At 53.1% G+C, this 25,970-nt stretch overlaps 1 protein-coding gene across 5 annotated transcripts in view; it reads right to left on the bottom strand.

Moving 5' to 3' along the window:
- Positions 1–25,970, bottom strand: part of COL18A1 (collagen type XVIII alpha 1 chain) — a 132,160-nt gene that overhangs the window by 9,456 nt on the left and 96,734 nt on the right. For all 5 annotated transcript variants that reach the window (XM_072640825.1, XM_072640824.1, XM_072640822.1 and 2 more), the window contains 24 exons: positions 22,680–22,806; positions 20,621–20,706; positions 19,091–19,288; positions 18,496–18,522; positions 17,189–17,251; positions 16,970–17,056; positions 14,604–14,657; positions 13,861–14,019; positions 13,242–13,304; positions 12,042–12,068; positions 11,692–11,832; positions 10,351–10,422; positions 9,721–9,747; positions 8,905–8,940; positions 8,110–8,163; positions 7,240–7,275; positions 6,496–6,585; positions 4,916–4,945; positions 4,755–4,781; positions 3,861–3,923; positions 3,582–3,635; positions 2,406–2,432; positions 1,746–1,799; positions 1,012–1,086 (listed from right to left, as the gene is read on the bottom strand). In XM_072640825.1, the coding sequence (XP_072496926.1) occupies positions 1,012–1,086; positions 1,746–1,799; positions 2,406–2,432; positions 3,582–3,635; positions 3,861–3,923; positions 4,755–4,781; positions 4,916–4,945; positions 6,496–6,585; positions 7,240–7,275; positions 8,110–8,163; positions 8,905–8,940; positions 9,721–9,747; positions 10,351–10,422; positions 11,692–11,832; positions 12,042–12,068; positions 13,242–13,304; positions 13,861–14,019; positions 14,604–14,657; positions 16,970–17,056; positions 17,189–17,251; positions 18,496–18,522; positions 19,091–19,288; positions 20,621–20,706; positions 22,680–22,806 (1,677 nt within the window). The remainder of the gene's footprint in view (positions 1–1,011; positions 1,087–1,745; positions 1,800–2,405; positions 2,433–3,581; positions 3,636–3,860; positions 3,924–4,754; positions 4,782–4,915; positions 4,946–6,495; positions 6,586–7,239; positions 7,276–8,109; positions 8,164–8,904; positions 8,941–9,720; positions 9,748–10,350; positions 10,423–11,691; positions 11,833–12,041; positions 12,069–13,241; positions 13,305–13,860; positions 14,020–14,603; positions 14,658–16,969; positions 17,057–17,188; positions 17,252–18,495; positions 18,523–19,090; positions 19,289–20,620; positions 20,707–22,679; positions 22,807–25,970) is intronic.

The following is a 25,970-nucleotide window of genomic DNA, read 5'->3' on the forward strand; positions in this document are numbered from 1 at the left end:
TTTATCATCATGGTCAGAGTCACTTGGGAGGGGAATGAGGAAGTCCCTGTGGATGCTCTAATGCTCCCTCCTGGGCAGCAGAGGAGGACATGCCCCAAACCTTGACCTGCTCAACAGAGTACAAGGGGTGGCCATTAGCCCAGGGAGTCCAGGAGTGTTTGCCTGGGGAGTCATGGAATATGCTTGGCCCACGCCTGGGGACCTGCAGGAAGGCCCATAGGTGGTGACAGGTCTTCACTTCTCAGGTGATCCAGGACAGCTGGGTTCAAGTATTTGAAGGGCAGCCCCAAGAAGGCCCAGAACAGAGTGAGGAGCGATAGTGGAGGAGGACCAGGGGCCTAGTTTGGCTTGATCTATCTGGTGGGTTTCCAGATCCCAAGGGGCAGGCCCAGAGCTGAGCAGGCTCCCACGAAGCCTTGACTAATATGGAGGCAGGGGACTCTTGTCCAGGAAGGTCCCTCTTAGACTATCATTCCCTCATTTTCAAAGGACTTGACTTAATTAGACCCAATCTGGCCAATGCTCAAGATGTGGTTCCAGGGGCCATCTTAATACAGAAGGAGGGCCCCCTTCCTCAGATTTCACCATCAGTCTCTACTTCTGTCATTTGTGATAAGTGCCAAGGACACTCAGTCCCTGAATGTGTGTTTCAGAGAAACCCTCAAAGAGAGAAGGCCTAGCTTGCACCCCACCCCCCAACAGAAAAGATGTGGCCACCACCCTCAGCCAGCCTGGCTGGTGTGGGACTTGCAGCAATACTGAGCAATAACTTTCCACAGCATTGTGGGACCAAGAGCTGGCCTGTCTAGGCCATCCCCTTCATCCAAAATGAGGAAACGGAGGCCTGGAGAAGGGCCTCATGGTCATGCAGGTACCAAATGGCAGAACCTGCCTGGACTTCAATGCGGGTCTTCCAACTCCAAATGTAACTGTTGAGGCACCCAGCCCCATTGACACCCATTGTCACCCATCCCCCCTTCCATCACAGAGCCCTGACCCCAGGGTATCTACCCTTGGTCCTATGCCTCCATTGACATCTGCAGGCTCCCCCTTCTCTCCCTTCAGTCCATTCATGCCTGGGCGGCCCTGAAAAAGAGAAGGAAATCAGGGGAGTCAGTTTCTTCCACATTTCTCCATTTCCAGAAGGTAGAGACTGAGTCAGCCAGTGATGGGGCAGAAGGGACGTTGGAGGAGCCAGAGGGGAAACAGGGGGCCCCACATGTAGACAGAGTCCAGGCATGTGGAGAACAAATATCTGAGAGAAAACTCCCCACCGTCCACCATGGTATTCTGACTCTTCTAGCCTTGGCAGCCCAAACCAAGCCTGCAGATCCCAGAAAAGGGACCTCAGAGGCTTCCTTCATCTCTGTTCTGGCTCCAGAGCAGGAAGTCAGCTTGGCTTCTAATCTCCCACAAGGTCTGCATCAAGGCCTGGTTCAATGACTCCCAGGACAGGTCCCCTTGGCACCCAAATGAGCTGCCTCCATGGGCCAGAGTCCAGTCCACAAACCTGATCCCACCCCCACCCCCACCGGTCAGCTCTCCAGGCTGGATGTCTGGTTCCAGGCTCTACCCAGGGTGGTAGAAAGGACTGGACTCTCATCTGCCCAGCCTGCTAGCTGTCTCCATTACCATCCCTCAGCAGCAGGAGGCCTGGGCTCCTGACAGCAAAACCAGGGCAGGGGACATTGAGAACACCAAAAGAAAATGGAAGACAGAGAAAACAAAAATGGAACGGTGCTTACTGGTCTACCAGGAATTCCAATTTCACCTTTGTGCCCAGGGCGTCCATATGGGCCCTAAAATAGAGAAGGAGCATTTCAGAACCACCAAAAGGAAGGGTCTTGCTTTAGAGGATCATGGAACCTGACAGAAGAACAGACTCATAGAGACCCTGAAGTCCAGCCTCCACAATTTACAGATGAGGAAACTGAGGCTCAGAGAGACCATGGTATCTGTAACTGTCAGGGCCTTGAAATCATGAATTCTAGGTTCTTTGCTTTATAGAGAAAGAAACCAACACCCAGACAGATGGAATGACCTGTCTGAAGTCACACACTGAGCCAAAGTCTGAGCTGAACCTGGCACCCTGGACAACCACTGAGCTCACAACTACCCCGCACCAACCCTGATTCCCAGATACACATTGGAAGAGGGCTGAACGTTCAGAATGAAGTCCCAGGAATAGTGGGCAGGGTGGTGGCAGAGGCCATGGAGGAGAGGCATATCATGACAGCAGGAGTAGGAACCCTGAGGTTCACACTGCCACCACTATGATGACTCCTGCCACAGTTCAAAGACGGTGAGAGAGCGCTGGTTCTCAGAGTCGATGCTTCCATCACCCAGGGCAAATTCCTCATCCCCTCAGTACAAAGTAGGGGAAGATAAAAGCATACAGAACTTACCGGGGGCCCCCTGTAGCCTTGCTCCCCCTGTACAAGGAAAACCAGGCCACATTAGTACTGTCATTGAAGTGACTGATCACCAGCTATCATTCCCTCTGCTATCCTGGGCCCATCCCCCAATCCCTGCCGCCCTGGTTGCTCAGACCCCTGGTGCACCATCTGGAGACACCAGTCCATGCTTAAAGGAAACCATCTCTTGCTGTTTCCCTGGGTCCCAGATAGATGCCATAACACCCACCCAAATCATCTGGGCAGCTCTCCAGGCCTCCTGAGCTGTCTATGAGACCAGGGAAAGAGCCAGGCTGGGGCTCCTGTCTGCCCCACCTTACACTCAATTATAGGTCCAGACTGGGGACACCAGCCTCAACTCGAAGATTTGTTGGACTTCTGTCTCTAAAATTCAGTTTTGCCAAGGGCAGGTTGGCCCTGAGGCGGTAGGTTATTTCAGCACCGTGGACAGCACCACAAGCACAGGCTGAAAGGCAATGGAAAGGAGAGGCAAATTCTGATGCTAGCTCTATGTCTGGGATATAACTCAGATGCCTCTCATCCTCTGAAGAAGTGGGTGCCCAGAGAGGGAATGGTTTGGCCAAAGCAAAGCACAGAAGGCAGGCGTGACCCTGGCTCTCGCTCCAAAGGCAGATGCCTTCTTGGATGCCATTTGCGAGACAGTCCATGTGGCTTGTGGCCATGAAGAGAAAGGAGTCAGCTGAGGCTTGTGGAAACAAAGCCTGGACTCTGGCCATTTGAGATGGCTGAGAGTGAGCCAAGGAAGGAGTCTTCCTTCCTTCTGTGGCTGCCTGGAAGTAGCATAAGGGATAGGCCCACGAAACAGTGGGCTGTGCCAACAGGGACAGTGAACGACAGCACTGGGCTCTCAGACAGGGGCTGGCTTCCTGGAGGGTCCCAGAGACCAGAGAGCTCCCCTCCCCTTCATTCCAGAATACCCCTCTGCTCTGTTCCCCAAGCCCAGGTGATGGAGGAATGGAACACTTTGACTCTCTTTGGAAATCTGCCAATCTATAGGTCTCCTCAGGCAGTTCTGCCTGGGCTCACCTCACTCACTAACATGAATGCTAAGCTCAATTCCCTGACCTCTCCATTCATGAACATTGGGCCTACAGAGAAGAAGGAAGGGAAATAATCAGGCTTATTCCAAACAAAATCCAAACTTACCTTGGCTCCTTTCTCAACAAGTGTGAGTACGCTTCCAGGCTCACCCTTCTCCCCCTAATGTTGGGAAGGAAAGGACAGAAGAAGATTACAAAGGAGACTGATTGGGAGACTTTTCACTGGACAGAGAATATGATTTTATCCCAGTCCCAGAGCTACAGATATCTCCAAAGGAGGATCAGCCACATTATACAACTGAGGAAACTGAGGCTCTTCAGGGTTTGGTGACTGTACTCAGAGCCAGTCCCTTGCTTGCGTCCTGCTGTCTCTGGATTCTCTTACCTTGGCTCCTGGGGAACCCTGTGGCCCATTAGGACCGATATCTCCTTTTGGACCAGCTGGGCCCTGGAAAGGAAGAATATTGGTACAGATTTGATGGAGATAACCAAGTGCCTGCTCCCCATGCCTCATTATGAGGCTGAGGGGGCCTCTCTGATGGCCACTTAGAGATGTATACCCTCTGACATGAAGAGACCACACAGCGATGCTTCTACACCTCTGCTGCTGCATGTTATCCATTCCCAAAGGAGGGAAACTGGCTGGGCATGATCATTCCTACTTTATAAAGGAAGGAACTGAGGTCTTGAAGAGAAAGGGACTTCTCTGAGGCCACCTGGATAACCTGGGGCTGTCTCCTGGTCCTTATTCTAGGGCTATTCCCACCAAACCCTACTATCTACACAGCAGGACAACGCTTATTCCCCTTCCTCACATCAGGAAGATGGCCCATCAATCAGCAGCTTGGATTCATGCTGCATTTGTACTGTAGACTTGGCAGATCTTCATTCCACATATGTATGAGGCAGTCAGCTCTGACAGAGTGACAGGAGAGGTGTGGAGGAACCTCAGTCTGGGTTGAGATGGCCCAAATGGCTTCCAAGGTGCCATGGGGGTGACTCCATTCAAGTTACCTAAAGCTTGTCCCCAGGGAAATGGTGGCACTCCACCTGACATGTGGCTCACAAGAGCAGGAGACTGGTACTGTCACTTCGGCATGACATTGCCAATGTGAGTTCTGACAAGATCTCACACTCAGTGCCTAGAAATGGGCACAGGGGCAGAGACTGACTGACATTCTTGGCTTAACCAAGAAGTCTTGAGTGGCATGGAGGTTTAACAAAAGCAGAGGGAGAGTTTCCTATGTGTAGTGGCAGACAAAGGGCAGCATCCACTTACCGGGAATCCTGCATAGCCGGGTCTGCCCTGGGGGAAACGAAGAACCCAGTGTTACCTCTCAAGGAAGTGCCCACCTGGCATCCCACATTCTCCCTGGAAAGCACCTTGGCCAGAAGCCAGGAGCCCTCAGGAAAGCCCAAGAAGCAAAAGGGGCTACGCACCTCACGCCCTGATACGCTTGCAAATGTTTTCTTTACACCGGCAGAAGAAAAAAAAAGAATTAGATTCCAAATGCTCATCTCATGGTGCCCTCCCTTTTCACAGTCATAGAAGCCGTGATTATGCATTTGGCATCATTTTGGCTTCCTCATGTTTTCATGTTTGTGAGTCTTAAGCTTTCGACAAACTAGACTCCAGTCACTTTCCTCATGGTTTCAGCCACTCAGAGAGGGACGTTCACTCTGACAGCAATGCTGCTTCCAGGGAAGAAGGTTTCCTAGGGGGTGGCTGTTCCCAGTGACTGGCATGTGTCACCTAAATGCCCAACCTTGTTTTGTGCATTGATCTCTTCTGGTAACAAACCTTCCTTAAGCAGGAGAGCAAACTCTCTGTCCTGGGCAGACACCCATTCCAAAGAAAAGTGAGTGTTATGCTGCGCTCGTCTATACGTACTCTAATAAGTGCTCACAGTCTGGCATTAAGCTCCCCACGGGGGAATGGGGAGCACTCACAGCCTGGCATTTAGCTCCCTGGTCAAGTATGGGGAGCACTCACAGACTGGTGTGCTCACAGCCTAGTATTAAGCTCGTTGGGAGCACAGGGAGTGCTCACAGCCTGGTACGCTCACAGTCTGGTGTGCTCACAGCCTGGTGCACTCACAACCTGATACACTCACAACCTGGCATTTAGCTCCCCAAGGCACAGGGAGTGTTCACAGCCTAGCATTTAGTTCCCTGGTTGGGCACAGGGAGTACTTACAGCCTGGTGCACTCACAGCCTGGCATTTAGCTTCCTGAGTGTTGTGGACAGCCTCCAGAGAGAATGGGCACAAAGACTGTGCCAATTGTCAACAGCCCTTTATAGTGGAGTTGCACTGATTTTGTTTGCTTAGACATGGGAGGGAAGTCACAGGCTCCTCTATGTCCCTCGCAATGTTGGACAAACCCCTCGAGGAGGTCACATCATGAGGGTAATTCTAAAATGTTATTTCCCTGCAGGGGCAATATGAGGGTCACTGGTCTCAGTGGTTTAGACCTGGCAGGGATCTCGGAGATCCTTCCATCTACTCTCCTCCTCTTCCTTATTGAGGAAGAGGCTGAGGACCCCCAAAAAGTAAGAAACATGACCAGAACCCAGGGCTCTTCATTACCCTGGATCCAGCAGGCCTCCTCTGAGCTTTCCTGCAGGCCAAGCCCCCTTCAGGGCACTTGGATAGGAGGGGGGCACAGAAGGAGGAGGCAGGGGTAGTCCAGATGGAAATAGAAAGGGACATGGAGAAATCTGCCTTCCTCAGTCATCTCTAACAGGGGACCTGGGACACCAACACCTCACACACACCTTGATTTTCAGACTTAAAGAGAGTTTTCAGATGTCTGTACCCAAGGATAAGGATGATGCTTTCACTAAAGCCTTTCCAAGTCATTGTCAAAGACCCCCAGGGAGCCCCTTGGGCACATGGGTCAGACACAACACATGCGCACATGTAATCTGACTAGAAACCTCTCCAGACCCTTGACGGCCTGCTGCCATTATCATACGGGGAGGAAACAAGAGTGGGCTGGCCCTGAGAGCTGCTCCTTACCCCTTCCTCAGACATGTAGGTCACCTCTCCTGGAGGGCCAGGAGGCCCAGGGGGGCCAGGTTGCCCCACACCATCCTTCCCTGGTTCTCCCTAGAAGGAAACAGAGAAATCCTCTCAGCTTTTCTAGGCCTGAGAACAGAGTCCTGACAATGACTCGAACATGTACAAGGTGGCATCCTTGTGAGGCTGGTTGGAAGAGGGCAGAAAAACCTGGATGATAGGCAAGGACAGGCTGGCCCAGGCAAGACCACAGATTCCTCCTTCCCTCGATGCCAGTCAAACCTGCCCTCCCACAGCCCTAGCACTGACCAAGAAGGGAAGTCAAGACAGTGGGGACAGATACCAGTCCAGGAGGCTTCCTTGCAATGGGACGGCCTCAGACCCTTTAAAATAGGGGTAATTGGGCATCCACCATCTAACCCTCCCCCCAAGTTGCAGCCCAGGCTCTGGGCACTGGGGAGAAGGTCACCATCTCACACTGGAAGGGACCTTAGAGGTCAGTGATGCCAACATCCCCATTTTACTGAGGGGAAACTGAGGTCCCAGAAAGTTAAAGGGACCTGCCCAGAGACGCAATCAGTGAGTGCCCGAGGCAGGATCTGAACTACAATTTTCTCCATCTGTTCCTCACAATGCCCACATCCTGGTCATGGGCAAGATCCTGGCAGCCCCTGAAATCTTGGGGGAAGATCACTGTCCATTGCTCAAAGGACAAAAAAGAGAAAACTGACACCTTTCCCCTACCTTCTGCCCCTGGCTTCCTGGATCCCCTTTCGGCCCCTGCAGGGAAGTAAAGGTGATCATTATGACATGCAGAAGGTGAATTCCCAAGCTTTCCAGAGTGGATCCACAAAGCAGAATCCAAGACAGCAAATAAGGCCCACAGGTTCATCATCCTCGGACTGGAGGAGACCTAGCACAGAGGCTGGCCAGTCCAAGCCCCTCATTCTACAGGGACTGAGGTCAAGGGAGGGCCCAGGGTCAGCTGACCAGGAAGGGCCTAACTGTGGCCAGTGCTCTCCCCACTGCACCCTCCTGCCCATTATTCAGATTCAGGCCACACTCGAGGGCCACAAGGCAATGCTGGTTTCTGCCATCCTTTCTGGCCATCCTGGAAGGAAGGTTCAGGGACAGTTTTCTCCCTATTTTGCAGATGAGGAGAGTGAGGCTCAGAGGCCAAATCCACTGACCAAAGTCAGTGTTGGGATTTGACCTGGTCTTGGTGACCCCAGGGCCAGCCTCCTTTCTCCTGGACCCTCAAGCTTCTCACAGGAGATCCCATGGGCTTCCCTGACTGTGGGAAATCCAAACACTTTATCTCTCCCAGAAAAGCATGGTGCTAAGCACACAGCAGGTGCCTAATGTATGTTGATTGCCTGGCAGAATGAAGGCATACTATGGACCCCCTCACTCCTACTCTACCTTCCCCTAGGGCCCTGGTCTCTGGAAATGGCAAGGAGGGCCCTTGGGCCCAGGCACCCAGGAGGCCCTCCATGACCTTTGTCCTCAGAGAGTTGGAAGAGGATGTCAACCAAAGACCAAGGGGCTGCGCTCATTCTTGGGATGGCTTCCCTCCTTGCTGCCCACATCCCTGAGTCACCCATTCATCCTTACCTGAGGCCCTGGCACGCCTTCACTCCCAGGCAGCCCAGGAAAGCCAGGATCACCCTGAAATAAGGATGGGAGACCCAAGTAAGTGCACACCCTTCACATCATGGCAGTAATTCTGCCAGATTGCCCTTCCTAGGAGAGGATAAGCCAGTACCCGCCACCAGCCTTCTCTTGCCTTGGGTGGGGGCTTGAGGATCCTGCTTCCCAGCCCTGTGCAGAGCTGGCCTCTACCCTCCCCACTGCCTCCAGGAAGGCTGCTCTGATTATCCCTAGTTCTAGAGATCATCAGGATTTTGGACGTAGGGCAGGAAGGAACCAACCCCTGCCCCAATGTCCAGATGAACAAACTGAAGCCCTGACAGGGGGGTTCAGAGGGAGCAAAGACCAGAGGTGAGATTCAAACCCAGGATTTCTGACTCTAAGAGGGCTTTCTGCAGCACCAGCCTGTCTCTCTTCAGGAGGACACTTACCACATCCCCATTCTGCTGTGCACTGGGGTGCTAGCTTTATGCCCTTCCTGTACACACACCCTAAGTTATAAACCCTTTGCAGCCTCATCTAAGTTCCCCCCATGGTGCTCAGAATGGGCTTTCCCATGCTGGAGTGTCACCTGCCCACAGCAGTTGTGGGTACACTATGGGGCAATATGTGAGCAGGAAGGGGAGGAGCGGGGAGTGGGAAGACCCACAGGGTGACTTGATCTCTCCTAGCTGTGTCCTGGCCCCTTAGCTGGACACCTCTGCCCTCTGACCCCTGACCCTAGGGCACAACAGCCCAATGGGCCCAGAGCCTTCTCACCTTTTCTCCAGGTTGTCCAGCTAAGCCACGATCACCCTGAAACAGAGAGCAGAGGGAAGATGACAGCGAGCCCAGCCCACCATGACTGCCTCTCTTTTCCCTCCTCTTTCCTCCCTCCCCAAGCTAGTCAGCAAGGCTGGCTCACTGCCCTACATGGCCCAGCGGGAGGGTGGCACTCTCTCAGGGCCACCTCAGTCTGAACATGGGGCCTTGAAGGCCATATCTCTGACATGTCCCAAATAGCTCTGTCATACAGAGAGCCTGGCAAAGCCCTGCTGGATGCAGACCTGAGCAGGGCAGCCGCTCAGGACTCTGAGGTCCTTATTTTATTAAGGAGGGAATCAAGGCTGGGAAATGAAGTGGCTTCCATGATCCCAGGGGCACCACACATCACAGGCAAGATTTGAACCCAAGTCCTCAGACTGGGTGGCCCACGCTCTTTCCACATTCCTTTGGTGTATGGAATGGATCACTGTGGGAATTCCTGCCCAGGCCTGAGTGGTCAGGGGGCTGTTTGGGCCCATTCTTCTCAGTCCCCCAGGAGCACCCCTCTCTGTGGGGGCCTCTGGCTGCCTGGGAAGCCTTTCTCCCACGTTTGAGATCCAACTCATCTCCCGCATTTCTTCCATTGTCACTAGTGGCCTTCCTGCCTCTACTAAAAGCAGGTTCAATTTTTATTTATTTATTACTTAATCAGGCCAAAAGGACTTGGGGGAGGAGTCCAAGGAGCTCCCCCCAAATGAATGTTTCATCAAGGTTGCAATAGACAAGCTCCGACAAGTTCACACAAAACCAAGATTGAAAATGCTCCCTGACCTTGAGCCCAGGAAATCCAGGTGGTCCCTGTTAGGGAAGAGAAGGAAATCTGCCATCAGTAACTGTGCTGGGTTATGGGGAACTGTCCATGGACTGACTGTGCCATGAAATGTGGAAAGAATGTGCTAACTGCATTGAGCGCTAAGCTCTCCCTCTGTGCCTGGGACTGAACAGCTGACGCTTTCATGAGAGGGAAGGGGAAGGATAAAGGGTCTTATCAAACTCAACATGAAGCCCAGTGTGATGCCCTTGGAGTATTTTCATCTCTGAAAGGGCAGGGGCCTGGAGCACACAGCCTCACAGTCCCTGCCCACTCTGGTCTGGGGCCCTGTGGACAACAATTAGCTTAGCCCAGGCCCCAGCTCAGACCCTCCCCCATCATGGAAGGGAGGCAATGACTAACCACGCAAGAGGGGTACACCCCCTTGGATCCCATCTCACTCTAGCCAAGTGGGAGAGTTCTGACAACTTTCTCCTAGGAGACAAGAACAGTTTTCCCCAAGTGGCCCAGAGCAACTAGTGCCAGGTGCATCACAAAGAAGCATCTCTCATCTCAGAAACTCTAGAAGTGACCCTCCATTAGCCAGCTTGCCCAGGGCCCAGCTAGCTCCTCCCCAGCCTCATCTGTACCTGTGGTCCTTCGGTCCCGCGGGTCCCAGCAGTGGTAGTCCAGAATGGTACCCCAGAACTTTCCATGTCATCCTAGGGGGAAATACACAGACACATGCTGACTAGGCAAGGTTTTCACTGAACCCAAGCCCAGCCAAGCTCAACACATGGAGAGGGGCAAAGAGCCCAGAGGCTAGTGGCTTCAGGAGATAAGAGCTCTGGGGGAAGAGCCCCTGGTGACCCTAGGCTACAAAGCTAGGGAAGGCGCTTCGGGAATGAGAGGGGTCTCTATCAGGGAAGGCAGAGGATGGAACTCAGTTGAGGGAGGCTTCTAGAGGGGACACACCCATTCTGGCTGCTGAGTTTGTCCTGGCTAACAGGGCTGCAGGACTTCCTTGCTGGTCAGGCCCCTCTGCAGGAACCCACTTCATTTTCCTTTCATGGTGACAAGACAAAAAACCCAGACAGGGTCAGGAGCAGATGGCCCTTCATTGGCCTACAATGAGGAGGAGCCCCTGAAACGTGGCCAAGACCATGCGGTCAATAAGTGTGTAATGGAACCACCATCAAGTGTTTGGGGGTTTGTCCCCCCACTCCAAGTGGAGTGGCTGCTCCCTGTAGTTCAGAGATGGCCCTGGGCTCTCTCACAGCGGCCCAGTTAGGCCTAGAGGATGGCGGAAAGGCCTGTGTTCCAGGCCCACTCCTGAACCATCCAGGGACCAACCCAGCTGAGCTCACATGAACTTCTTGGCACAGCCCCTCCCCTAGACCACCTGGAAGCTGCAGATGAGCAAGGTTTGGCTTTGATAGAGCAAGTGCCCACACGGGCAAAGCCACGGATACACAAGGTGTGGTTTAAGGGTGTCCCACCATGGAAAGCAGCTCTCCAGTCCTTTAAACCATAAGCTGCCCATGACCTCATAGGCACAGAACAAATGTCAAGGGAAAACTGGCAACTTGGGAGACTGAAGTGGGCCAATGGCCATATCCCTGGCTTCTCTCCAGCATGTTCCAGATGTGACCTGATCACCAAGGCCAGGAGATAATGGATAAGGGGTGGCTGGGGGTGGGACTGTCCAAACCAAGTGGTCCCCAATGAGGAGTATTTTTAAATGCCATGCCATGCCATGCTCACTCCCCACCTAAACCCACCCTGCTTCATTTTAATCCAATCTAGGTGATGGAGCTTCAGCCACCCAGATATCCCATAAGCCACAGGGCTGTCTGAAGTTAGAGAGAGGGAGACAGTGAATTCTGGGAGTCATGCCAAGAAGCCCTCCTAACTCTCATCCAGTTTAGACAAGATGCCAATTAGCCTTCAAGAGGACTCGGATCAGAGAAATGGGTGGAGCTCATACTTACAAATCCAGCTGCCCAGCCTGGGGCAGGCGGCCCTGGAGGGCCAGGGGGCCCCGGCAGCCCCCGAGGGCCCATCGGTCCAGGGAGACCAGCCAAGCCTGTTTCACCTGGAAAGCCAACTGGGCCAGCATCACCTTTGCTACCCTGCAGTGAGAGATGAAGCAAGAAAGTGGGCCACTAGCTCCCAATAAGGCCGTCCCCTGTTGCTAAAGGAGTCGACCCTCTGCCACCCCATGTCAGGAAAGCTCTTCCTTACATTGGAATCTACCCCTCGCCACACCTCCCCACCTTGCTTCCACTTGGTCACTGCACAACATACAGCTGACCAGGGAGAAAAGCAGGTTCTATCATACCTTTGGTCCTGGAGGGCCCACATCACCCTGCAAAAAGAAGGAGAGGGAGAGTCAAGGCATCTGGTCATTGGTTGCCAAGTATGCATGAAGCGTCCGCTAGGGGCTGGGCCTGGGCACATCTCATCAGACCAACCATGAAGGGCATGGGGAGCTAGGAACTGAGTCACTGGGCCAAGGAAGGTGGCCACCAACCTCTCCCACCCCCATGCCTCCTCCCCTGAGGCCTTGGTTGGTCCCTGCCTCTGACCTAGGGTGGCCTGCAAACCATTCCACAGGTGTAGAAGCCAGGTCCTGTCATCACTGGCTTTTCTTTCAATATGGTGGGCTGGAGCAAAGGCCAAATTTAAGTGGTATTTTTACAATATAATTCTATTCATTAATCTTTGGTTACGTGATTACTATGGGTCAGGCCCCATGCTGGGCATGGGAAAACCCAGGTGTAAACAGATGCCACCCAGCAAGGAAGCATCTTGGTAGAGAGATGACCGCCTTTAAGTATCCCACCGAAGGGCAGCCTTCTTCAGATAGTCCAGGTTGAATCAAGGGAGGGTTTCTATTTGGTGGGGAGGTAGGGAGTGGGTGTACAGGGCAGGGACACCAAAGGAGAAGCACCTTGAGGCATCTGAGCAGGTGGCACCTAGGGGGCCCAGACAGACCCCCTCAATCTGATCCCCCTTAGTCATCTGTGTGGGACTTTACAACCAATTCACCCTGGAGACTGGGTGTTTGGTAGTGCTTGTGGTCTACATGGATTCTGGATTGATACAGTCCCTGTCCTGGAGGAGATTCTGGAGGGATGCACACACACATAGATGCACACACACACATGCATACACACACACACACACACACACACACACACGCACACATACATCTGAGGGACATGGGATAGGGCCGGCACAGACCTTTGAGACCACCTAGCCCAACCCTTTCATTTTAGAAAGCAGGAAAGGAAAGTAGCTCAGTCCCAATCCCCCAGGTAGGAGTGCCAAAGGCAGGACCTGAACCCAGGACTTTTGGGCTCTGAGTCAGTCCCAACTGTAGTGTCAGACTGAGGTGGGCAGCCTCTGCTGGGCCCCTCCTTGCTGGTGGCCCAATGGCCGTATCCCCAGGCCAGAAGTCCTCAGTGTGACACAGAACTGGCCAGGCCAGGGGATGATAGGAGGGAGATGCTGGGCCTAGAACTGGGGAACCCCTTACCTGATCTCCTTTCTGCCCTTGCTCCCCTTGCTGTCCATCTTTTCCTGGGAGGCCTGAGGGGCCCTGCAAAAAACAAACAAAATAAGCCAGTGTCTGTGACCAGGAGCCGATTCAGCCTTGGGGATGTTCCCTGGCTCCAGAACATGAGAACTGTTCCCTATGGTTCCCATCTACAAAAATGGGCCATGGGAGCCCTGTGTTCTAGACCTAGCAAGGACTCTAAGGCTAGGCAGGCTCTTTGTAAAGAAGAAGAAACTAAGGTCCGGAAGCAAGGCTGTGACCTGCCCAAGATCACACAGTTAGTAAGGGTCAAATGCAGGTCTCAAACCTGGAGCTCCTCCCCATACCCCACTGTCTCCCAGATGGGACAGCAGAATCGAGCCCTTCCACAGTCACCAGCCACAATCTGACCAAATACCCCTGAATGAATGATGGCCATACCTCTGGGAAGCACCAAGCTTGAGCTAAGCTCAGAAAAGGCAAGCTAGCCCTGTCCTCACACTCTAACACGACATGACAGCCTTGCAGTTAGCCTCAAAAGTCATGGATGGTCCTTAGGCCCTCGGGGTTAGACTTTACCCCAAGTAGAGGGGGACAATAAGAAGAGCAGGGGGCTTACTGGGGGTCCTCGGGGTCCAGGGGATCCATCTCTGCCTGGCACCCCAGGAAGGCCTGGGGGGGCAGGGCCATCAGTGCTGTTCATTCCAAACCGACCCGGCTCTCCTGGTAAGCCTGGCACGCCCGGGGGTCCTGGGGGACCCGGGAAGCCTCGAGGACCCTGGAAGGGGTGAAGAGAAGACATAGATGACTGCACCAGGACGGGGCCAGCTCCAGGGCAAGTCAGTGTCTGAGGTGACTCCAAGGAGATCTGGCCTCGTTCACCATAGGACATGCGGCCTCCTTCAAGCGTCTTCCCCAGCTGGGCCCTCAAGGACCCACTTCCAATCCAAGAAACACTTCTTCACCCCTGGCCTTCCAGATTCCCCCCAAAGCCAGACCCTTCCCAGGCAATGGTAATCATAGGGACAACCTTTACATGTCAGCTCTTTCCTTTCCACTTCTGAATTGTTTCTATTAACTGGCCTACTTTAATGAACATGGGCCTGCTTAAATTAACTGATTCATTCATCCGACCAATACCTTCTAGGCACTCCTTTCTCCCACTTTGGGGGACACAAAGATAAGTAGCTTACAGCCTGACCAGAGAGTGAGGCCAGGGAGACAATGAACTTGGAGGCACAGGAGACAGTGAGGGATCAGAGCCATGATGGGGCCTCAGTTTGTCTTCTCCAATCACCTCTAATATGAGGCCAAGGATCACTCTTCAGGTGTATCTCCCCACCCCTTTCCCAGGCTACTCACCCGTAGAGTCTCCAGGTCCCCTCCAAAGCCAGACCCTTCCATGTCAATGAAAGTCTATGGACAGACAGACAGAGGGCAGACACAGGCTGAGGGGAGGGCTGTGGAAAACCACTAGCACTCACTCTTCAGCCTCCTAGGCACAGCAGGATGCAGGGCAGGCTAAAGGGTGTGGGGTGACCAGATTTCCCATACAACCTTCTTCAGTCTGTCTCTGAGGGCTAGGGGAGAGCCTGGGTCCTTGGGGCCTCAAACAGAAGACTGCCAAGTTTTTTCACAAGTTCCTATGACCCCCAGAGCAGAGCCTACATCCCTCATGTGGGGACCAGACCAGCCAATTCCGAGAAGCTTGTTTGCAAACCCTCAGCTGCCAGGTGATGATTCTTTTTTTTTTTTTTTTGGAGGGGGGAGGAAAGTAGGGGCAGGGAGAAGAGGGCAGGCACAAAAATCCCTGAAGATTATTTACTAGAGCATGGAGGGGCTGAAATCAGCATCAGTGGAGGGACTATCTCTGCCTGACGGAATCACTGGTCTTGAGTGTTAAATTCTGCTCTGACGCCTTCTGGGCCATGATCAGGGAGGCTCAGGGATGACTAACCCCCAGAAGGAGGGGCAGGCTTCTCTCTGGACAAGGGGATGTTCTGACATGTGGGAGCCCTGACTCTAAGGAACAGGAAGGGAAAACTGAACCTTCAAAGGCAGGGCTGGGGAACACCATCCAGCAGCAAGAAGGAAGACTGGGTTAAACAGGGATTGGGAGCCAACCTGCCTGGACAGGAGGGAAGGGTACTGGAAACCTGAAAGCATGAGCTGATTAACAATGATTATGGTTTAAGGAATTTAAGCCACCAGATGGCGCCACCCAGCCAGGACATGCTGGGCAGGGGAACCTGGACTCAGGACAGCAGAGCTGGTGAGTTTGCCTGGGCCTTAGCCCCTCAAGCTGAGAAGGCTCTGGGGCTCTGGGGTGGCTGGAAGCTGGCTGCCTTCCCAGAGCCACAGTGTTGGGCAGGAAAGGAGCACTCCCAGAGGTGCACAGGCCATCCTTGGCTCTGCCTGCCCTTCCCCTCCATGCCTCTTCAGGCCCTTCTCTTTCCTCGTTCTCTTAGGTCTGTCCCTCGGACTTCCCAGGGTGCTGAAGCTCCCTCTGTTGACATCAGTCAGTGGCACAGGGTGTCAGGAGCTGCCTGCCCGGGGATCCCCCAGAGTCTCTCAGCGCATAACTATCAAATAAAACTTGAACCCAGACCTTCCTGACCATTAGAGCCCATTAGGGCCTCTGGTGCTGCCTTTCTGCCAGCCTTTCCTAGGAATCAGAATTGTGGGTCCCGTCTGAATGGGATCTAAGTGAAGGATACCCGACCGGCCTGACCATCGCTGGAACCAGGGAAGGCACCTGATAAGCACAGCTTTATCAGGTCAAAAGGCAGAGGATGAGCCTTCAGTGACTAGGGGAGGCAGCTTTAGAGGAACCTGCTGGGCAGCCAAAGAACGCGTATTTAAATTCTGATGCTCTCCCCCTATGCAGGGCACCTAGAAGCACCACAGCACAGAGAGCATCGGGCCTGGGGCAGAAAGATCCAGGTTCTACCCTAGACGCTTATTAGCTGTAGGACCCTGGGAAAGTCCATTGGCCTCCATTTCCTCAATTGTACAGTGGGGGTTATAATGGCCCCTACTTTGCAGGGTTGCTGTGAGGAAGTGCTTCTCACAGTTCCTGGCATACAGCAGGGCTCACACAAATGCTCCCTGTCATTATGGTTAGGATGATTTGACCTTGAACAAGGAACCAAACCACTCTGGGTCTCAGGCTGGACTCAGTGGCCTCTGAGGCTCCTCCCAGTTCTAGAGCTAGGAGCTTCTGTCTTCTCTGGCACTTGGTTTCCTCATCTGTAATGGGCATTGGCCTCTGAGGCCCCAGATTGGATCTGTGACCATTGGTATTACCCGCCAAAGTCTTCATACCGTGGGCCCATGAGGTTGGGCTGAGGGAGCTAGGAAGCCTTAGATTGGAGCAGGAGCCTGGGTGTGGAGGAGTGGGCAGGGTGGCTGCTTCCAGGTCTGAGGGGACGACCGCTGACCCAGGCCTGCCATCTACTGGCCCTACCTGATGCTCATTGGGACCACTGTGATACAAGGACCCCGAAAGCAAGCTGCCCTGGAAAGCAGGGGTGTAGCTGCCGGCCAGGTTCCTCCCACTGTCTCAGGAAAAGGCCCTTCCAGGGTCTTAGACTCCATTCCCACATAATAACACAGTTATTAGCAATAACTAATCCTATTTCCCAACAGACTAGACAGAGGCAGTTTCCCTCCCAACATTCTCAGATCAACACATCTTTTATGGGTGATGCCAAAAAGGAATGACTTACCAACTTGTCAGGTCTGAAAGCAGGGCCAGGAGGTCCTGGTGGCCCTGGAGGGCCAGGGGGACCCCTTGGTCCAGTGCCAGGATCTCCCTGTTAACAAAGAACAAGGCATGTCATGGGGATCTGCCAACCCTCAGGCTCATACACGGAAGACTTCACATGCCCATACTTCTGCCCTGAACCAGCCACCCTCCCCAGCCCCTCAGGACATCTTTGGCTCACCTTGTCGCCCTTGGGCCCTACATCTCCTGGAGTTCCTGGGAAGCCCTGAGGCCCCATCTCACCCTAGAAGGAGGAAGACAGGGAGAGGTGACTGAGATGCCTGTGGCTGGATGCCAGGAAGACATTTCTCTGCCCCAATCGTCATCTCAAAGATCAGTCAGACAAGGTAGCATGTCTCTTGCATGTGCTCTTTTGTACCCACTACATAACCTTTTGAAAATAGAGCCTCACTGTCCCCCACAAGTTGGACCACTCTCCTTTCACAGATAAAGGAATTAAGAAGCAGCTTTCCCAATACCCCTCTGGCACTAATCAGTGGGCTAGGGGTAGGGCAAGGAGACAGACTTCCAACCCTGTAAGGATCCATGATTCTGCTAATCTCTGCTGATAGCAGCCCCTTCTGCACTCCTCTCTACTGGAATCTGCAGACATGGCTGGGACCAAAATGATCCATGGGGAGCAGCTCATGCCCATACCTGACCCACACATTCGGGTATGTCATAGTGGAGGATTGGAGACATTTTGGGGAACAACAATGTGCTTTGCAATAGCAAACTTCTGTATGATTTTGTGCCTGTCTTAAAGGGAAATGGAGAGTCCCATCATCACCATGCCTGGGTGATAGAAGCACAAAGCCATGAATGACATGGATGATAGGGTGAGGAATGGGCTGGTCATGGAAGGATCACAGCTGGCTAGCCTGAGGGCAGCACTGGTACCCAGAAGTGGGCAGGCCTGCCTTCAGAGTGTTGAGCAGATCCTCCATGGAAGTCTGGAGGAAGGACACTGAGACGGATTCACTGGGATACCACTGGCTTCACTGGCAGCAAGGCCCATATGGGCATATCTTTGATGCTCCCCCCCAGCTCATGCAAGGGATCCATACCTACAGGAGGTATGGGTTCAACCCCTGCATTACTAGGCTACATTTGGGGGACAAGCACAGAGTACAACACACTGGCTCAGTTGGAAAAGGCCACAACTATGTCTTTGCAAATATCTTTGCGCAATCAGACAGGTTCTAAAGTGATTCCTCAAACTCAGTAGATACTCTGTCACTTTTAAATGCAAAAGAGAAAGTGTCTGATAAACTTGAGAACCCAAATTCCTTTGGGCAGGACTCCCTCCTGGACAAGAACTGCCTGCTGGGAAAATCGGGAGGCCTTTTGGCAGAAATCAGGGTTAGACCATCACCTCACACCACATACCACAGCAAATTTCAAAATGAATATGTAACCTGAATATTTGAAATCCTATTATTAAAAAGACCAAAAGAAAAATCAAAAAGAAAAAAAGGAAAAACTTACAGGTTTTCCATCCTCACCAGGATCACCCTAGAATGGGGTGAGAAAAGACATAAATGAGAGTAAGCAGCAACTGATAATTATGTCTTAGAGTGGGGTTTCCTTGCATTCCTTAGGAGACTTACAAAACCTCAACCTGGTAAGGAAATATACTTTTATTTTCATGTGTGGAAAAGTTGGAAATACCAACTTTTAGAGAAAAACAAAGATTCTTCATTTGGCCTTAGAAAGAAGAAACCTTTGCTTCTAATTCTCTGAGGAGGAGAAAGAGGATTTCCTCTCTTCCATTAGCAGAGAACATGGAATTCCTTTGTGAACAGTCAGACTCGTGGTATTCTACAAGGCACACCTTATTGCTCCAGCCTGCCACTACCCGAAAGGAGCTCCCAGTCTCTCCTGGGGTCTTCAAAGGCCCCCTGCCATCTTGGTTAGACTACTTCACTCTGAGGCAAGCAGGAAGTAAACCCAGGAGCTTCACAGCCTCAATGGGGAGGAAGCTCTGTGGCCGCCTTATTTCCCAGGTTAAGGTAAACCACTAATGTGGACAAAGGGCCCCAGAATACGAGGGATGGAGGGATGGTTCGAAATGTAGACTTACAGGCTCTCCATTCTTCCCAGGGGGTCCCATAGGCCCTGGGGGTCCTTGTGGCCCAGGGACCTGTTGCACTGTGGACCCATCTAGACTCTGGAGAGAAGGGCCAGCGGGCCCCTGGGGACCAATGGGTCCAGGTGGGCCCTGGACCCCAGGTTCACCTTTCTGTCCCTTCAAGCCTGGCAATCCGAATCTGGTGCCTTCCTAAAGAGAGAAGAAGGCAAGGGCAGCAGTTCAAGACAAGTCACCAACCCAAACGTCCAGGAGCCAGGACCGACCAGTGGCTGTACTTTCTAGGCAGGTGGAGACAAATCCTCTATGGATCCTATCTGAATTAAGACAGTAGTGACTGTGGGGTTGTCTCCCACTGCAAAGCCTTCTCTGGGTCTGCCGTGTTGGAGGAGCTGAACACCAAAGGTGGAATCCTTCGGATGGGAAAGTGCCATCCATTCCCTTTTAGCCAAGCTCTTTCCGCCTGCCTGTCTTGACATGCCCCTTCCTGCCCCCACACCTCCAAAAACAGTCAGAGAGCTCCTCACTGACTGCTGACTAGTCCAGATGGACTACGTCCTCAGGGCCTCAGAGAGTGGGCATGTGTGGCTGCTGAGCCTCTGCCGCAGAGCCAGGAAAGGTTACGGAAAAGGTCCCCAAGATTGAAAGTGAGGCTTTTTAGCAGCTCATTGGAAACAGCAAATGATCATTTTAAAGTACAAATCAATTTGGAACTTGGGAACAGTTTAACCCAAATGTCCTTACCACTGACTCCTTGCCAAAGACAGACATAGGGACTCTAAGGGGCATCTGGTCCAATCCATACCTAGTTCAGAATCTCTTGTCCAGTGTCCCCAGAGAGTGGTTTGAAGACCCTTCCTCCAAAAGACCCACAGACTACATAATAATACCTAATGTTGACAGAATGATTCCTGTGGTCAGGCATTCTGCTGAACATGTGGCAATTATCTCATTTAATCTTCATGACAACTATGGTACTATTATTATCCCCATTTTACAGATGAGGAAAAAAACGAGACAAACAATGGTTAAGTGACTTGCCCAGGGTCACGCAGCTAGTTAAGTATCTGAGGCCAGATTTGTCCTCAGGTCCTCAGCTACCAGAGCCCGGGCTTTCTTCACTACATCAAGGGAAACCCACTGCCACCCAATGCAGCCCATCCCCTGGCGGGGAGTGAAATGTCTCACCACTGGTTCCACACTAAGTAGCACCCTCTTGTCTCAGGCCAGGCAGGAGAGCATGTGTCTGAAGGGACACATTCATAGACTAAACCAACCACTCACATGTCCCTTGAATGGAGGTAGTAACTAAGCGCTTTGGTTTCCCTGGCTCCCTTGCCAAGCTGTGGCCACCTGAGTGAGAAATACTCCAGGAACACCTCCAGGTCATGGAAGTAATGAAACAGGAGAGTGGGATTTGCCTGAGCCCCTGCCTGAGTTCAGCAGCTGCCTCTTCCCCAGTCTGGGCTTGTGCTCTCATTAAGGAGGGGGAGCAGAGGGTGGGTGCCTAGCCCTGGGCCTCACCTCTGTTAGCCTTCTGTCCTGGTCCTGTGTGCCTTCAGGTCTCATGGGGTCTCTGGCCTCCTCCCCTCCATAGGAATCGAGTTGAGCTGAAAGGTGAACAGAGCCAAGTCATGGATGACAACCAGGTTCTCTGAGGTGACCTTTGTAGGCCTGCCCATGGCCAATGAGTTGTCTGCAGGAGCATGTCAGAAACACGCTGGAAGGGCCCTCGGGGGCCCACATCTGAGAAGGAGCAGAGTTGTTGACAATGCTTTGGGCTTCCGGGACCCATCAGAGGACCAAAAATGTGGGCCTGGAAGGGACCTTCAAAATTAGGCATTAAGCCATGCCCAAAGTCACACAAGTAGTAAATACAGGGTCAAAGCCCAGGTCTCCTGAATTTAAGCTTGTTCTAGGGCCAGAGCCATGACCCAGGCACTGGGCAGCACCCTGGCCATGCAGCTGATGTGGCTGACATGAGTCATGGACTGCCTAGGGCCAGGAGGCAGAGTCTGGTCAGCCATGTTACCACAACAAAGCCATCTAGAGGTCAGGGCTCAGAAACTGGCAACGTCTTGTAAATCAATTTGTATGGATCCTCCAGTCCAAGATTCCCCCATGCCTCCTTCATGGAACCCTCCCTTAGAACAAGAAATGAAAAAATAATTCAGAGGAAACAACCCACAAAAGTAAAACGTATTAATAGATATCTAAACCATATCATTGTATGTTCCGCATCCATAGCCCCCACCTCTGCCCAGAAGTCAGGGCCCTCCATGACCAGGATGTCCCTTCAAGGGCATGAACTTTACTGTTCCTAGAACCCAGTTCCTGGCTGGGAAAAGAAGATACTTCAAGATGAAAAAGGCCTGGGAAAGCCCCGAATGTGGCCACCTCGGTTTGTAAAGGAGGAAAATGACCAGAGATGAAGGAGGCCAAGAGAGAGTGAGTGACTTGCCCAGGGTCACACAGCCAAGAAGTGCCTGAGGTGGGGTTCAAAGCCACCTTCTCTTCCCTCTCTTGTGCTGCCTGTGAGACCAGGTTGGCATAGTCCCTCCTGTGACCCTTCACAGATGCCAACGGTTAAAGGCTCACGAGTAGAGAGCATCTCCTGCCCTTGTGGTAAGTACCATGCCAGGGTGGGGTGCTCTGTGCCAGAGGGGGTGCTGCTGCCCTTCAATGACTAGGGCCCTAGGGCCAGTCTGGGCAGAGCCAAGCCCAGCAGAGGTGTCCGATTCCCTGCATGGCTCCCTGGAGGGTTTCAGGCGTCCTTCTAATAATATCTCTCCAATTAGTCTTGGCCAGTAGGGCTCTCTTCTCTCCTGGTCAGTGGCCAGGAGAGAGCCAGGATCAGAGGACCCCACTGGGCTGGGTTGGCCCGTGGCTTCTGGAGCAAGCACAGCCAATGCCCAAGTGTGGTCATTTGGGGGCCTTTCCTAAGTGGTGTGACCGCAGACCAGCTATGCCCCCTCTGGCCTCTTAGTATGAAGGAGAGAGCTGCACCAGCTCATCTCTGAGGTCCATCCCACACACTTGGGTTCTTCAGCCGGATCCTAGAAAAGCCTCTGCCCACGTATGGCTTGGCAAGGCCACAGGCATAGCCCTGCCTTCTGCTCTCTCCACCTCCACCAGCTCCAGCCTCCCTGAGGTTGCTGCCTCCTGCCCTTCCTCCCTGGGTCTCTGGGGTATGAGGAAGATCATGGCTCTGGAACCCAAAGAGACATTGGAAGCCTTCTTCTTCAGCTCCCAAATTTCTACAGATGGGGAAACTGAGGCACAGAGCAGTGAAATGATGTGCCACACAGGTGGAGGCATCCAAAGTGTCCAGCACACCACACTGCCCATGGCCTCTCATCCACCAGCTAGAAGCGGATGTTCCAATTTCTAGGACTTTCCCTGGTCTTCTCTGAGAGCCTCAGCCCAAGCCTGTGCTGACTAACAGGGGGTGGGGCCCTTTGTGGCTCAGGCTGCCACCCCCGGGTCTTGTGTCTACCCTTCAGCTGAAGGTGTACTCCCCCAGGACCAACCCTTCGATGCCCCCATGCCCAGGGTCTCAAGAAACTTCATTCAAGGCTGTTACCTCCTGAGGAAGACATGTGGGCCCCTTCTGCCTTGATGAGGCCTGGCTGCAAATGCGAGGTGGTCGTGTCCAGGGGTGGCAATGTGACTGGAGGAGGCACGGGGAGGCTGTGTGATAAAGGAGGCCCCTAGGACGAGGGGGGTGGGGAGAGAAGGAAAGGCATTGAAGTTTCCCATTTCATACCAGCTGCAGCCAGAGGACCTCAAGAACACCAGAGGTGTTCCCTCGGGCTGGGTTTCTCTGTTTTTGTCTCTGATACACACACACACCACACACACATACATATACACCACACACACCCCCACACACACAACCACACACAGACACATACCACACACAAAACACACATACACACACACACCCCACACACAGACACACACCCCCATACACACATACACCAAACACATCCACATACCACCCACATACATACATACATACACACACATACATACCACATATACGCCACACATAGACAGACACACATACTACACAGACACACATCACACACAGACATCACACACACACACCCCACACACTGAAACACCCCTCTACACAGACACATACATACACATGCACAGACACCCCCCACACACACACATACACACCAAACTCCACACACAGACATCCCTTGCACGCAGACACACATCACACATAGACACATAGACATCACACCCTACCATACACACACACACACACACACACACGATGCAGATTTACAGGATTATAGACCACCCTATTAAGCTCAAGGACAAACTCATGGAAACTGCCCACGGGGCTGCTCTCACGGTCAGGCTGAAGATATGTTTTTGGCCAGCCCACCCATAGTTCTCAATGCCATGAATTCAAAGGGAATGGTGATTCTAGCCTAGCACACAACAATGTGAGCCAATACCCCAGGGGCAGCCCAAAGGCCTTCTAGAATCTCCTGGCCATCAGGCCATCAGTCAGGAGGATGGGCCTCAGTCCTGGGTGCCAGGGTTTAGGAAGGATCAGAGCCCAGGCTGGCAAAGGGTGGAGGATGTGACCTTTGGGGTACAGGGAGAAACAAAGGACATTCATGCTAGAGAAGCCTGAGAGTCACCTGAAGTGCCCAAAGACAGGGTCTCCCTATGCCCCGAGGACTGACCTGGGAGCAGGCAGGGTTATGAAGGAGCAGGTTCAGGCTCAAGCCAGATCAAAATCCTAAGGACTTGTCCCAGCCCAGCCCAGCATGGAAGGAGCCAGGCTCCTCATGGGAGATCTTTGAAAAGAGGCTGGAGATGCTCCACCAGGGTCTGAGTGCGGTCAGGACCGGGCCCTGAGATCCTGTGATAACCACTGGGGAGGCTGGCGGTTTCCTTCCTGATTCCACTGGCGCTATCCCCTGGCCTTGGAGATGGTGCTCAGGCCCCTCCTGCTCCTGCCAAGGTCCAGGGCAGAGATCCAAACCCGTTTGACCTTGGCTGGGCTCTTCCTCAGGCCAGAGGCAGAGTTCACTGCCAGACCTGCCTACTCTGCCCTCCCCAACTGGGGTCTGCTCTAGGCCATGCAAGCATCATTCAGGGCAGGGCACGGGAAGCAGAGGGGATGGTGAAAAGAGAGGCTCAGAGGATCCGAGATCCCACCTCTGACCTGACAACCTATGTGACCTTATATATGTCCCTGGTCTCAGTTTCCCCATCTGTGTGGGGAAATGAGGCTTGGATTAGCTCTCTGGAGTCTAACTTGGCTCCAGCCATGATATTATGTGACTGTATCCCTGGCCTCAGTTTCTCCATCTAGATGGCCTGTAAGGTCCTATCTAAGACCAGAACCAGGTCCCAGGAGCCTGGAGATTTCTGAATGTCCTCTTCCAATCTAGCTCCACAAATAAAGCTTCTCTCCCTTGGAGGCCACTCCTAATCCCTGGGATCCACAGCAGACCAGAGGCTGCTACCTTCTCCCACCCTGGGGGGCCTGGGCTGCCCAGGAACTGTGCACAGGAAGACTCCTACACACTCCCGCTTGGTTCCAGCACCAGGGGACCCAGCAAACAGAATTCCCCTCTCACTTCTTCCTGCCTCCTTCCCAGGATCTCAGAGACCTGAGGCATGCTAGAACAAATGGGGGGCTCCCCCATGCAGCAGTTCTGCTAGTGATCACCCTGGGTGGTTCTCACAGAACTGAGCTGGGCATGGGTAGTAGACACTCACCCCCGGAGCACAGGGCTCTGGTAACAGGCATCTTGGGCACTATTCAGTGACCCAATGTGGGCTCTGTCTGTCCCTGGCCCACATGAGCTCCCACACAGGCCGCCTGGCACAGGTCATTCCTGCATGGAGGGGGCCGGCTACTCAGGAATGGCCAGTGAAGCCCTACAGGCAGTATGTGTGGGGGCTGAATACAGAGGGAAGCAAAAAGGGCATACTCCACTGATCAAAGAGGATTGGAGTCTCCCCAGGAGACACTAAAATGATTCATCCTGAACAGAACCACTGGATCTCCAAGCATCCAGAAATATGCCCTCCAACTTCCCTGAAAAGGTCAGACTGACTTGTCTTGGAAATGCTCTGTGTTTATGTGGAGGAGATGCCCAGCACCCCCTCCCCCCAGCAGCTGTTTCAGCTTTGGGACAGCTCTCACTGTCAGTCACAGCAATACTGAGCACCTACCATGTGCCAAGCACTAAGCGTGAGGACACAAAGGGGGAAATGGTCCCTACTTAGAGGTAGGGATGGAAGAGGGGGGGGGGAGCCAGGAAGTTTTCTCTGCCTGCTCCTCCCAAGCTCCTGGCTCTGCCATCTGGTCACAGGGGGTCAGACTTGGAACTTCAACCAATGGTCAAGGCCTCAGTGAGCAGCCACCAGGTCCTAGGGACCATCATTCAGACTGAACTCTGGTTACAGCCCCAGCTGGGGGGCATCCTTGACCATCCAGCCCTTGCCCGAAGGCCTCCAGTGGGGGAAGCCCTACCTGAGGCAGCTTGGGCCCCCTCTGTGGACAGCTCCCTTCAGAGCCAGCTCTCTTTAAGCAGCCCTAGGCACACCCACAAGAAATCATTTGATCCACTTAATTACTCTAGGGCAACAGTGACCATTTCCATAGACCTGAGTCTTAGCAAACATGCTCCTCATCCAGTACAGTTGACTTGAGGGTTCTGTTTACATTTTTATCGGTGAAAAGGCTTCCTCAATCACTTTGACTGGTGGGGTCTGTTAGAAACTCCCTCTTTCCCCAGGCTGGAGAGGCAGGTAGGCACATCAGCCTCTGGGGGGAAGGCTGGCACAGGGAGCCCTGGAGATCCCTGAAGGCTGAAGGGAAGCAGATGGTACC

Source organism: Notamacropus eugenii, chromosome 2 (assembly GCF_028372415.1).
Source record: "Notamacropus eugenii isolate mMacEug1 chromosome 2, mMacEug1.pri_v2, whole genome shotgun sequence".
Classification (NCBI taxonomy): domain Eukaryota; kingdom Metazoa; phylum Chordata; class Mammalia; order Diprotodontia; family Macropodidae; genus Notamacropus; species Notamacropus eugenii.